This window comes from Patagioenas fasciata, chromosome 1 (assembly GCF_037038585.1).
Source record: "Patagioenas fasciata isolate bPatFas1 chromosome 1, bPatFas1.hap1, whole genome shotgun sequence".
Classification (NCBI taxonomy): Eukaryota; Metazoa; Chordata; class Aves; order Columbiformes; family Columbidae; genus Patagioenas; species Patagioenas fasciata.
Genome location: NC_092520.1, coordinates 213,524,341 through 213,537,199, shown reverse-complemented (window position 1 = coordinate 213,537,199; position 12,859 = coordinate 213,524,341). Strand labels below are relative to the sequence as shown.

General features: G+C 46.6%; 1 protein-coding gene across 3 annotated transcripts in view; it reads right to left on the bottom strand.

Annotated features, from left to right (window-relative positions):
• Positions 1-58: 58 nt before the first annotated feature.
• The window catches only part of LRGUK (leucine rich repeats and guanylate kinase domain containing), a 64,742-nt gene continuing 51,941 nt past the window's right edge, over positions 59-12,859 (bottom strand). The window contains exons 19-23 of one of the 3 annotated variants that reach the window (XR_011737097.1): positions 12,397-12,426; positions 8,688-8,854; positions 7,265-7,967; positions 6,952-7,150; positions 59-440 (exon numbers count right to left, since the gene is read on the bottom strand). Coding sequence is in view for 1 of the 3 variants with exons in the window: in XM_071803546.1 (XP_071659647.1) it covers positions 7,816-7,967; positions 8,688-8,854; positions 12,397-12,426 (349 nt within the window). In the remaining 2 variants the exon portion in view is untranslated. The other 2 variants (XR_011737098.1, XM_071803546.1) reach the window with 2 other exon arrangements.

Genomic DNA, 12,859 nt, shown 5'->3' with positions numbered 1-12,859 from the left:
GTTTCTCCTTTCATGATGGTGAGTGGAAAATTAACAGGGCTCTGAAATGAAGACATCATAATTTCTCCTGCCTTTAATATGAGAGAAGGTTGGAAAGAGAAGCTGTTTTCCTTCAAATCCCACGTGTCCTGGTTCATGGCAGCTGATGGAGGATGACAAGGCGAGTGCAGCTAAACCAGGAACTTGGGGGACCCAGCTTAGGGCAGCAGTTTGAGCTTGAGGCGGTTGGTACTAAGGAAACCATCAAGGTTTGAGGTCCCTAAGCTCGACTTACCAGTGGTTTTAGGCTCCCGGTTTCTGGGAATCGCATCCCTGATGCACGGAGTGACACTTCGCTTGTGCCGTTATCCTAGGAAAGGCTGAAATGGGGAGTGAAGCCTCTTGCTGTCAGTGCTTAAGCATGAACACGGAACCAAGTGGTCCAGCTTCCCACGTAGGACCTGGTTTAAAAAACAAATAGCAAGAAATCAATGGATTATTGTATTTCCAGATCCCGGTGACATCTCCATCACCGCAAAAACAGCAGCGCGCCATTAAAATCGCGACCATCATGTTTAACGCACCTTTAAACCTTCCCCATCTCAGAGCTTTAATCAGCACCCTTAATTCTCCAGCAGTTAGCAAGTGTATATAATTCTAATTTAACAAATCATCCTGGCAACCTTTTGTTTAATAAATCCTCATCGGCCGGGTTCCACTTTCATCAGCTCGGAGATTTCTGTTCAGAATCTTTTTGCCTTTCATTAAATCCGGGCTGGTGTTTATTAACGCTTTCAATCTCCCGCTGGCACATCGCAGCCCGGCTCGGAGAGAAACGGGATATTTTCATTCAAGCAGGAGGAAAAGCCTTGAACTCCTTTGGGAATCGTGGTGAAATCCTTGTCACTTCCAGGGTGTCACAAACTTGATCCTGCCACTAAATTAAACAAGACGGGCAGGAAAGGGATAAAGATAAATCACTTGGAGCCACACAGTTTGTTTCTGCTCGGTGTCTTTCATTATAACAATCGTAAGTCAGCAGCTGGAGCCCAAGAAGGTGAGATTTGTTGATGGGGGAAATTTGGGAGGGGAAGAGCTCGGAGGATACAGAACCTTTGGGTTTTTTTGCCTCCAATGTGGCCCAGGCTCGCAGGTCTCTGCTGGTACCCATCCATCTTGGAGAACTTTCTGAAGTTTGCTGGAAATTTTTAGTATTTATTATTGTTTTTCCACTTCCATAGCTACAACCAGCTGGTTTTCACCCTTCGCCCTCCCTCTCTGCCTGAGCAGCTGGAAGATGGATGCACTGACCCTTCCTTGACCAAAGGATCTCAACACGGGGTAAGGGGACAATAATTTCCCCATTTTCAGCTTGAACGGGAGGAGGCAAAGCAGGAGCATCATTAGAGCCACCCGTCCCCATTACCCATGCAAGAGGTGCTGGGGACCAGTTGGGGAAGAGGCAGGTGACACCATCTCTGGTAGGAAGACACCTGTGGTCACACGTGCCAAGGTGAGGGGTCAACCCTGTTTTGGGCCACCAGAAAGGCCCTGGGTGGTGGAAATAACCCCTGGGTTGGGGGTTCCCTCTTCAGAGAGCAAAATGCAGATCAAAGCAGGACACAGAGGTGACAGTGGGTGACACTTGAACTGCTGGGCATTGCAAAGGGACCTAAAAGAAGCAAGTCTGGCTGACTTTTTGGCAGGGCCTGATGTGACAGGACAAGGGGTGATGGTTTTAAACTAAAGGAGGGAGATTCAGGCTGGACATGAGGAAGAATTTGTTGGCCCTGAGGGTGGTGAGAGCCTGGCCCAGGTTGGCCAGAGAGGTGGTGGATGAACCATCCCTGGAGACATCCCAGGCCAGGCTGGACGGGGCTCTGAGCAACCTGAGCTGGTGAAGATGTCCCTGCTCATGGCAGGGGGGGACTGGATGACCTTTGAAGGTCCCTTCAACCCAAACTGTTCTATAATTCCTCCTGAGCCCAGCAGCTGCTTCAACCCTTGAGAACAGGAAGAAAGGCCCCAACCTCCTCCATCAACCAAGGCTTGTTGGTAGATCTCCATCCTCAGAGTCTGGAGGACACAGTGGCCCATTGGGTCCTGTTGGTTGTGCGGGTTTGCAGCCGATGGCCTTAGATCATGTCAGCTGGGTTGCAATCACACAAAGCACAGGCACTCAAGGTGGGGGGTGCTGCATTGTGCCCCTGCCTTGGAGGAAGGTGGAGTCAACTAAATGCCATATGAGATACAGGGAGGAGAGGAGCGTGGTCCTTCAGGGTCCTCACAGTTGACCAGTGGAAGGATTAGTGCAGGGAACATCGTGCCAGACTCAGTTTTCTGGTCGGACACAAGAAGAAAACTTCTCCTGATGCGAACAATCAGCCATTGGAATCATCTCCCCAGGGAAGTGGTGGATTCCCCAACACTGGCCATGTTTAAGATTAGGCTGGGCCAGCTTGTCTAGACCAGGCTTGTGACAAGAAAGCTTGGACCAGATGATCCCTGAGGTCCCTTCCAACCTGTTATTCTGTGTTTCTATGAGTCCTTTTGAACCCCACGGTCTCTGACGTAAGGAAAACCATCCTTTTCCTGCTGGAGGACCTCAGATGCCACCCCAGCTCTGCTCCAGGCAGCAACTAATCACTCTGGGCCTGTTACCAGCCGGGAAAGTGGGGGAATGGAGATGTGGGTGCCCAGAGATCTCTTCTCTTGGAAGGCACCTCAACGTGAGGGATTTTTCACTGTGGAGCCTTCATGTCTCCATGATGGACATTGATTTACACCTTCATGCTTCTACTTGCTCTGAGGTATGAGCAGGGAAAAGCATGAATGATAAAAATGTAGGAGCCGCCTCCTCCTCCCTGTAAGAAAACAAAATTTACCCGTCGTTACAAGGGTTCCTCTCCCTCCGCCTTACAGGAGGGAGAAGAAAATATCTCAGGAGCTTGAAATATTTTGCTCAGGTTACCAAAAGGGTACAGTCAAGAAGCAAGATTTAGTGCAAGAGCTACGGTGGGTTCTGCAGTCCTGAGCACCCCTGCTTGAGCGCCAACCCCGCGGGCCACAGGGAATCACAGAATCCCAGAATGTCAGGGGTTGGAAGGGCCCTGGAAAGCTCATCCAGTGCAATCCCCCCATGGAGCAGGAACACCCAGCTGAGGTTCCACAGGAAGGGGTCCAGGCGGGTTTGAATGTCTGCAGAGAAGGAGACTCCACAGCCTCCCTGGGCAGCCTGGGCCAGGCTCTGGCACCCTCACCAGGAAGAAGTTTCTTCTCAAATTTAAGTGGAACCTCTTGTGTTCCAGTTTGAACCCATTACCCCTTGTCCTGTCATTGGTTGTCACTGAGAAGAGCCTGGCTCCATCCTCCTGACACTCACCCTTTCTATACCTGTAAACATGAATGAGGTCACCCCTCAGTCTCCTCTTCTCCAGCTCCAGAGCCCCAGCTCCCTCAGCCTTTCCTCACACGGGAGATGCTCCACTCCCTTCAGCATCTTTGTTGCCCTGCGCTGGACTCTCTGCAGCAGTTCCCTGTCCTTCTGGAACTGAGGGGTCCAGGGAGAAGGTTTGTGACTCCAAACGCAGCTGGAAATAACAACTGGTAAACGGACAGGGGACACAAAGCGGTTTGCAGGGCTGGGGTTGTTGAAGCGACGCTGTAGAAGTGTGGGGTGAGACCAACAAAAGACCTTATGAGGCTCCTTTAAGCCCTTCACTGTCTCTCCCTTGAGTCAGGAACACCAAGAGAAACAGGGGCAGTTGGTGTAATCACACCGAGCGGCAGCTCTGTTAAAAAAAATATTGTAATTCATTTTGACAGCTGCCAAATTAGCAGCATATTATGCAGCATATTCCATTAGACAAGCTCCTGAGGGAGCAGGCGGAGGCGGAGGGGCAGCCGGCCCTGCTGGGCTGTGACGTGGTGCTTCAGGGAGGTATCTTTAGAAATGGATGTGCGTGCTCTGCAGAGAAATAAACAGCTCTTTGGTCAATACGGGCAACTATGCCCCTTCTGTTTGCAGAACATCCTGAAAAATATATATGTAAAAATCAAAAGTGACCTATTAGAGAGCAGTGTAGGGGAAAGGGACCTGGGGGTCCTGGGGACAGCAGGGTGACCATGAGCCAGCACTGGGCCCTTGTGGCCAGGAAGCCAGTGGTACCTGGGGTGGGTTAGAAGGGGGTGGTCAGTAGGTCAGAGAGGTTCTCCTGCCCCTCTGCTCTGCCCTGGGGAGACCACACCTGGAATATTGTGTCCAGTTGTGGCCCCTCAGTTCCAGAAGGACAGGGAACTGCTGGAGAGAGTCCAGCGCAGGGCAACAAAGATGCTGAAGGGAGTGGAGCATCTCCCGTGTGAGGAAAGGCTGAGGGAGCTGGGGCTCTGGAGCTGGAGAAGAGGAGACTGAGGGGTGACCTCATTCACGGTTACAGATATAGAAAGGGGCAGTGTCAGGAGGATGGAGCCAGGCTCTTCTCGGTGACAACCAATGACAGGACAAGGGGTAATGGGTACAAACTGGAACACAGGAGGTTCCACTTAAATTTGAGAAGAAACTTCTTCCTGGTGAGGGTGTCAGAGCCTGGCCCAGGCTGCCCAGGGAGGTTGTGGAGTCTCCTTCTCTGCAGACATTCAAACCCGCCTGGACCCCTTCCTGTGGAACCTCAGCTGGGTGTTCCTGCTCCATGGGGGGATTGCACTGGATGAGCTTTCCAGGGCCCTTCCAACCCCTCACATTCTGGGATTCTGTGACTTCTCAAAACCCTCGTGCATCAGCGCGGTCTCTGTGCTTCACCTCAAAGAGCCGGCGTTTGAGCAGAGACGCAGGACTGACCCCATTCCTGTGAAAAAAACCACAAATCAGTGGAATTTCTCTCTGATTTCCCGATGTGTAACACAGGGCCACGACACGGCCTGTGCGATAAGCAGGCGGCTGCATCCTCCGGCTGGTAAAGCCCTTTGCATTCGCAAGGCAGCAACCCCAGTTACTGATTTTATGGAACGTTGAATGTTTAATTTTACAAAAAGGGAAATTAAACAGCTTGTTATACTCCCCTCTGTAAAATTCAAAGACTGGGAGTCTTGTTTGACTGTGACTAACTTAAGGTGTTACTCTGCTGTAATCCAAACACAATTCCTGCCAATAAAAACAGAGTTCCCCGAAACAGCGCTGCTTTTATCTGCCAGTCTATAAATATATAGGCACCGAGTTACAAGTTCTGTACTTCCAGCCAAAAATAAACGCTCTAAACGAAAACTGGCGAACTGCAAAGCTTCACAATCTGCTAAATGAAATGTAAATAACGCGTCTCCGCAATCCAAGGGCATTTCTGCCTTGAGACTTGGCCAGATGTTCCGTGCTTTGGGGGGTAGGGGGCAAAGGGCAGGGCAGGTGTTTTGGGCACCTCGTAAATTGGGTGATTAATTTAATCTGTGGTCTGCTGGGAGTGGGAAGAGAGTGAGGGTGTAGAAGTCAAACTTTAGGGAGGCAAGAAACTGAGTATTTTGCTGAATTGACTTCAGCAAATTCATCTTTTCCTTGGTGTTTTTCAAATCCCATGTCCTGCTTCCACGCAAAGTCCTTATTCCCAAGAAAACGTGTGTAACTGCACCCAACACACCACATTTGGTTATATTTGAAAGCTCAGGGGCCCCCAAAACGATTGCAAAATAGGAGATTCGCTTCCAACATTATTGTCTGATACAAATGCAAGTTAGCGAACGAATACCCAGATCACAGAAGAACAAATTATTTCTTTTTACAACTGGGAAATAAGAGTAACTGATTTATACTCCACCTTTACGCCCAGCTCCGTATAATCAAACTAAAGACACAATTTCTGCACTGGAGAGCTCAATATTTAAGGCTATTCCTGTAAATATGAGTAGTTTGAATCGCTGTGCTCGTTCCTTAGGATGAACTGGGCTTTTGCAGGATCGCGGACTTGAAGCGGAGGAAAATCAGCACGATTCAGGCAGAGATTGTCGTGGTTTGTTCTGTTTTACACTGACGGGAAAAACTGCTCCAAGGGATGAGCGCAGAGCTGGGGCTGATTGTGGAAATGGTTTTGGCTTGGAGAACCGGGTAGGAATGGAAGCAAAAAGAAGATGACACTGATGTGACTGGGGATATCATCAGATGTATGTATATACCCCAACTGCAATGCAAAGGCCTAAGCAGGGGTTTTGTCCAGGAGAAAACTGGTTTATCTGCACTACCTGTACTGTATTACCTTCCCTATTTAAGCAAGGAGGTGTGATCACCCTGGTCTTGCTGTGTATGAACCACAAGTCACCTTGTGCGTATTCAAAACGACCATCAGCTGTAAACCAGCAAGAACTGTTACACTCATCGGCATCCATGTCAATCAGCTGTGACAGCCAGGCCAACTTCTGCAAAGGTATTTACAGAGGAAAAGCGGCTGTGAAGAGCCATGTGAGGTTTGCTGAAGAAATTTGGAGTTTAGGTAGTTATTTGGTGGCAGTCGGGTACCCACCTCACTCTGCTTTGGCAACAAAAAACCCCACTAAGGGTGAAATTGCAGCTTCAGGTACACGTGAGGAAGAAATTGTTGGCCCTGAGGGTGGTGAGAGCCTGGCCCAGGTTGGCCAGAGAGGTGGTGGATGAACCATCCCTGGAGACATCCCAGGCCAGGCTGGACGGGGCTCTGAGCAACCTGAGCTGGTGAAGATGTCCCTGTCATGGCAGGGGGGGAGCTGGGGGAGCTGGTCCTTTCCAACCCAGACCATTCACTCCATGAACTCCTCTTGAACTCAGGTTGCAGATCAGCCTCGCTTTTTCTTCTGCCAAAAATCAATGATAAAAAGCCGGTGCCTCGGAAGAGCTGTTGTTCTTCAGCGGGCAGACAGTCAACTGCTAATATGGAAAGTGCTTAATAAAAGGCTGAGCTGTTTTACAGGCTTCACTGGAATTCGAGGTCAGGCTATCTGAATCAATCCATTACTTACCACGAGCTGGGTTGCTTCGTTGAGTTCATCCTGTTTAAACAACGAAAACCAACATTCCAAGCATGCACGATGAAATAAACCAGAGCTCTTCCATGGCCGTCACTCCACATGGTGGCAACAAGTGATTTCTTCTGTGCACACAAAGACCTTCAAGGACCGACGTTGTAATTCAAAAAGCAAAGGGGCCCCACTACCTGTTCTGTAAGTAGATGGTAATGAAAATTAATCAGGACAAACGTTAGCTCAAGAGTTTTATTTACTTGTCAGAGCTCTGCTCCACATACAGAAAAACAAATCTTCACATAGTACTTACAGGTTCAGCTTGTTCTCAATAACTGTAATCATTTCTTTCTGATGACTCCTTACTAGGTAGTTTAAAAACACTTGCAAATCTAAGAATTGTATCTCATCCCTTCAAAAAAAACGTATTTCATTAAAAAAAGACTTGGAACTAGTTTTCACTCCCAACTTTGAGCATTTCACAAAATAATTCACTAGTATTGCAATAAAGACAATCTTATCAGAGGCTCTGATGCTTCCACACATCAATTAAATTTATAATATAGGAGAGGGAGGAAGAAGAGAAATTAATGGAAGATAGGGTCATGTGGCTGTTAGGAGAAGTTCTACGCCATTTCCCAGCTGAGAGTGCCTGGGGAAATAATTTCTAGCTTTGGGAAGTACAGAAATTACTTTTTAATAAAGTTATAAATAAATAACATTTTTTGGGGGAGAGTTAATCAGCAATGGATTTAGAAATAATATTTGACAGACTCTGTTGAAGGGAAATATATCAAAATCAGTATTCCTGTTAGAGGGAAAGACTCAGCGTAATCAAGATGAAGACTTGGGCGGTAGTGGCCATCAAGGGTTGGTCGTCATCCGCCCGGATGGGATGGGAGGTAGGACAGGCCTGGAGTGGGAGCCGGGCCGGTTGATGAGCGGAGGCACAAGAGAAGATTCAGTCTTGGACTTGCTGTGTCTTCTCTGAAGATCATCACTGGGGAGTTCGACCTCTGCAGGAATTTCAACAAAAAGTCAAGATTTACCACAAAGTGTATCTCCAGATGAAAACACAGGGTTTTGGAGGGTGGAGGAAGAGGAATAACTTCAGGTAGTCTTTGATTGTTCTGCCTCACGCATGTGGAAGAGTAACTTCAAGCCTAAGCACTCAACTCTTTTAATTTCCCTGAAAGTTCATTGAAAGAAAGCTGCATGAGTATGCTGCATTCCCACTGTGATGATTCTGCCACATCGTGGCAAGGAGAAGCTGCCCTGTCACCCAAATAAAGCTACTATCATAGCATCATTGTGGTTGGAAAAGACCTTCAAGATCATCAAGTCCAACCATTAACCCCACTCTGGCAGTGCCCCATGTCCTGAGAACCTCATCTCTGTTTGTCCAACCCTCCAGGGATGGTGACTCCAGCACTGCCCTGGGCAGCCTGTTCCAATGCCCCACAGCCCTTTGGGGAAGAAATTGTTCCCCACATCCAACCTCAACCTCCCCTGGTGCAACTTGAGGCCGTTTCCTCTGCTCCTGGCACTTGTTCCTGGGGAGCAGAGCCCGACCCCCCTGGCTCCAAGCTCCTTTCAGGCAGTTCAGAGATCAGAAGGTCTCCCCTCAGCTCCTGTTCTCCAGTTGAACCCCCCAGGTCCCTCAGCTGCTCCTCCAAATCGCAGTAAGAAAGATAAGCAGACCGAGTAAAACTTTCCCTTTGGAATACGGTTCAAACCTTTCTGTCTGTCCACTCCTTTTTCAGCTCGTCTTGGATCTTGATGCTCAGCTTTGGCTTCTTCAGTGATGCGAGCACGAGGAACAGGGGTCCAAACCGACACACCAGCAGCAGATGCACCAGCTGAGGTTATAAATCGTCCACTGGCAGGACCAGATTCTCTGCAGCTGAGAGGGGGAAATGATGCATGCTTTAAAACAGCAATGAAAACCAGCATATGCACCAGGTCTGACAGCATTGCTGATGTTGCAGTCACACAACTCAAGCAAAAGCCAGAAATTAATCCCAGCATTCATCAGTTACCCAAAGCTTTTTCACACATTACAATTCTCTCAAAACTTCTAGCGCTAGCAAACACAACTTCTACCTCTCTCGATTTTCATTTATTGATTTAATTAATCAATCGCACAGACAGATGCAAGAAAGAGGTTCATTCCGCACAGTGGATCAGCTTCAGATCTGGGGTCAGAACACAGAGCTCCTTGTTTTCCAATCTGTGGCTCAGCACTGTGGACGATGTTTCTTGATGAGCAAAAGAAAATAGGAATTGCCTTAAAAAGAAGTGTTGCTGTAGTAGCCAAGTGACAAACAGCCCATGAGTAGCCATTGTTAGTGAGCAGTACCCAAGACATCCTTGAGCTGTTAAATCTCTTGCAAAAAATCTACTCAATGCCAAAGCTTGAGACCCTGACAATGATAATGACCATGCTGTAGCTTGTTCTGATAAGGACTTTCCATTTCCATCTATATACTGTCAATTTATTTCAAGAAAAGTCAGGAAAAGACCTTGATTGATATGGAAAGATCAATAACTACTTATTTAATGCAAAACCTGTATCTGGAGCAATGCTTAAGACATTTCCTTCATATAGAAAGGACTGTTCTGGTCGGGGTGAGAGAAACTGATTCACAGATTTATGAATGTAGGAGGAAGTTGAAAGATTATCCAGCCTGACCTTATCCATGGTGAGGGCCAAAAGAATTTCCTCCTGTAATTCTTGGAAGGAACATTTTAGCTTGTGAGAATACTGTGATTAGAGTGTTCTGGGGAATAGAAAGGAAGGATTTCAGTGGTGTTTTCATAAATCCATACAATAAGAAGAATGAGATCATGAATAATGAGATAAAACAATGTGGTACTCCCGCAAGAAACAGGTAATTATCTTGTCACCAGACGTACTGTGGAAATCTATGAGAATTTTCCCATTGTCTTCAAGGTAAAGGAATATTATATCCTGATATTATATCCTGTCATGTACTGAGTGCTTGTGTCGTCTTCTGAGGTCGCTGCATCCAAGGATGCTCAACATACACTAAAGGCTCTACCCAAGTGCTTAACCCTTGTCCTAATCTCATCTTAGCTGCCTGTAATATGTGTCAGACATAACTGTGGCTGGGATAAGAAATTACTAGGAGGGGTAAGGCCAGGCTCAGTATAAACAGCAGCTTGGACTCTTCAACATCTCCTCCAGTTCCTAAAAGGCTGACGAGTTCTGCTTTTGCTTCAGAGAACATAATCACACATTCGCCTACAAATAAAGGCTCAAAATAGATATCGTGTAGTTAGAATTAACCCTCTGGGGATCTCTAGCTGCAACTGCATGAATGCACTGTGTTGAAATCCAGCATCCTAAGGGGTTCAACATAACTTTTCATTGTCTTTCTCCCCACCTGTCCCTTCCTTAAAGGAAAACTGTGCAAAATAACTTAGGTACCCCTTGGCAGGGTGTAAAGGGGCTTTTCTAGTATAAGTGTCACAGGAAACAATTCAATTGAAGCTTCTTGTAAAACTATTCAATGAGAATAACATCAAAATCAAGTGGGAAAAGTAGAGTTTATGAGGTGTCTGCCATCTAGATGTCCAAGGTATTTGGAAGAGGTGAGGCAGAGGAGCTGAGAACCAACCTCTCCTTTGTGTTTCTGCCAGGTTACCTATAAAAATGAGTTTGGATAATCCATCTTTAGTCCGTCCCTGACAGAACTATTATAGGTGAAGAGAACTATATTATTGGCATGTGTCCTGACTTTAAAGTTTTCCCTCTAGTAAAATTTCTCTGCCAGCTACACGGAAAATAAATGAAAAATAGGAAGCTTAAAAAAACCCAACAGTATTACCCTATAGAGTAATGAGATAAATGGATTTTGTGTGCACGAAATAGGAAATACATTAGAAAAGAGTTGAGGAGTAAAGCACTGGATTGCTATAGAATCAGTTTAGATTATGGTTGCACTGGACTGCCAAACTCTAACATCTATTATAGCATATGATGTCATAATCTTTCAGTTGATGGATCTTTTTTATTTGATTGTGTTTGGGAGGAGTGGGGATGTGCAATGAAATATTTGAGACAGATCCTTGTTAAATGCACCGGTAGGTGAGGTTCTGACTCCACCCTCCAACTTGCAAATAATGAAGGTATAATAACAGGTTAAGAAATTGAGTTTCAACACTCCAACTCTTCCTCATCTCTGCTCCTCTCCTTGTTCTGCTGTAACCAGATTGTTTCTATAGCCTTACAAACACCGCTACTGGTAAAAGTGAGACCTAAAGAATTTATCATCGCCCGCAGCAGTCCTTTAAAGCACAGTTGTAAGATATATTGATATATTGCCCCGAAGGGCTGCTGCTCACCAAAGGCGATGATAAATTGTTTAAATCTATGAGTGAAAACAAATGGAATCTCAGGAAAAAGAAAACCACACTTTCATGTGTGGGAAGTTCAGCCTTCAGCAGAGCAATTAAAAACATCATAATCCCTGGAAACTCTCATGGCATTTTCTTTTGTGAAATCAGGAAAAATTTGGTTGTTGAGTTTACCTCCAAGGAGAAGACTACGGTCTGAGCAATGAAAAGAAGCCAATGGATGGGATTAGAAAGCATCCTGGTGAAAACTGTGGGTTGACGGGCAGATGTCCAAACAAACCCTTTAATATGCCATCAGCATCATCTATTTTATCTGTAGACCTGAAGTAGCAGAACAACTGCAGGACTTGAGTCCAACAGGTTTTAGTGACCTGAAGAATAATGATGCCGTCTCCACCACAGCTCAAGATTAAATAGAAACTGACAGATTTGAGAAATAATGCAAAAAAATTGGGACCTGGACACAGTGTTGCTCAGTGAGATTCCACTCAGTGGGCCCCTCAGTTCCAGAAGGACAGGGAACTGCTGGAGAGAGTCCAGCGCAGGGCAACGAAGATGCTGAAGGGAGTGGAGCATCTCCCGTGTGAGGAAAGGCTGAGGGAGCTGGGGCTCTGGAGCTGGAGAAGAGGAGACTGAGGGGGGACTCATTCATGGGGATCAATATGGAAAGGGTGAGTGTCAGGAGGATGGAGCCAGGCTCTTCTCGGTGACAGCCAATGATAGGACAAGGGGAAATGGGTACAAACTGGAACACAGGAGGTTCCACTTAAATTTGAGAAGAAACTTCTTCCTGGTGAGGGTGGCAGAGCCTGGCCCAGGCTGCCCAGGGAGGTTGTGGAGTCTCCTTCTCTGCTGACATTCAAACCCGCCTGGACACCTTCCTGTGGAACCTCAGCTGGGTGTTCCTGCTCCATGGGGGGATTGCACTGGATGAGCTTTCCAGGGCCCTTCCAATCCCTGACATTCTTGGATTCTGTGATTCAGACTAATCTGCAGTCTCTGATCTTGGAAAACAATACTTCCTTCATTAGCTGTGCCTGGAGGGCAATACATTCATGTTCTTACCCCTTGATGGCTTTTTTTAGTTTGCTCTTTCTTCCATTCCAAGTGTTGGAAGCATAAAATTGGAGAGAAAGAAGAAGAAAATATTAAACCACCTCAGTATTCAAACAAAATCACTACAGGCTTTACACCAGTACTTCAGAAAACTGGGATTTTTCTCACCCATATTTCAGATTTACCTACACAACAACATTTCCATCAATCACGCCTATAAGCAAATTCCTTCCCAACTTTCCATATTACCCTCGCAAAAAGATTTGACAACATGACTCTATACAATTTTGCCGTGGGCCACGATGCATGCCCGGAAAATGAATCAGATTAGCAGTTTGCTTCTTTCCTTTTTCTCTCTCCTCGCGGTTGTTTTTTCCACCGTGTTATTAACAGCGCTAAATGAAAACACTGCGAAAGTCAAAACACCCGTATGCGGCGGAGCGGAAAGACATATTTATTCCCATATGCGAAG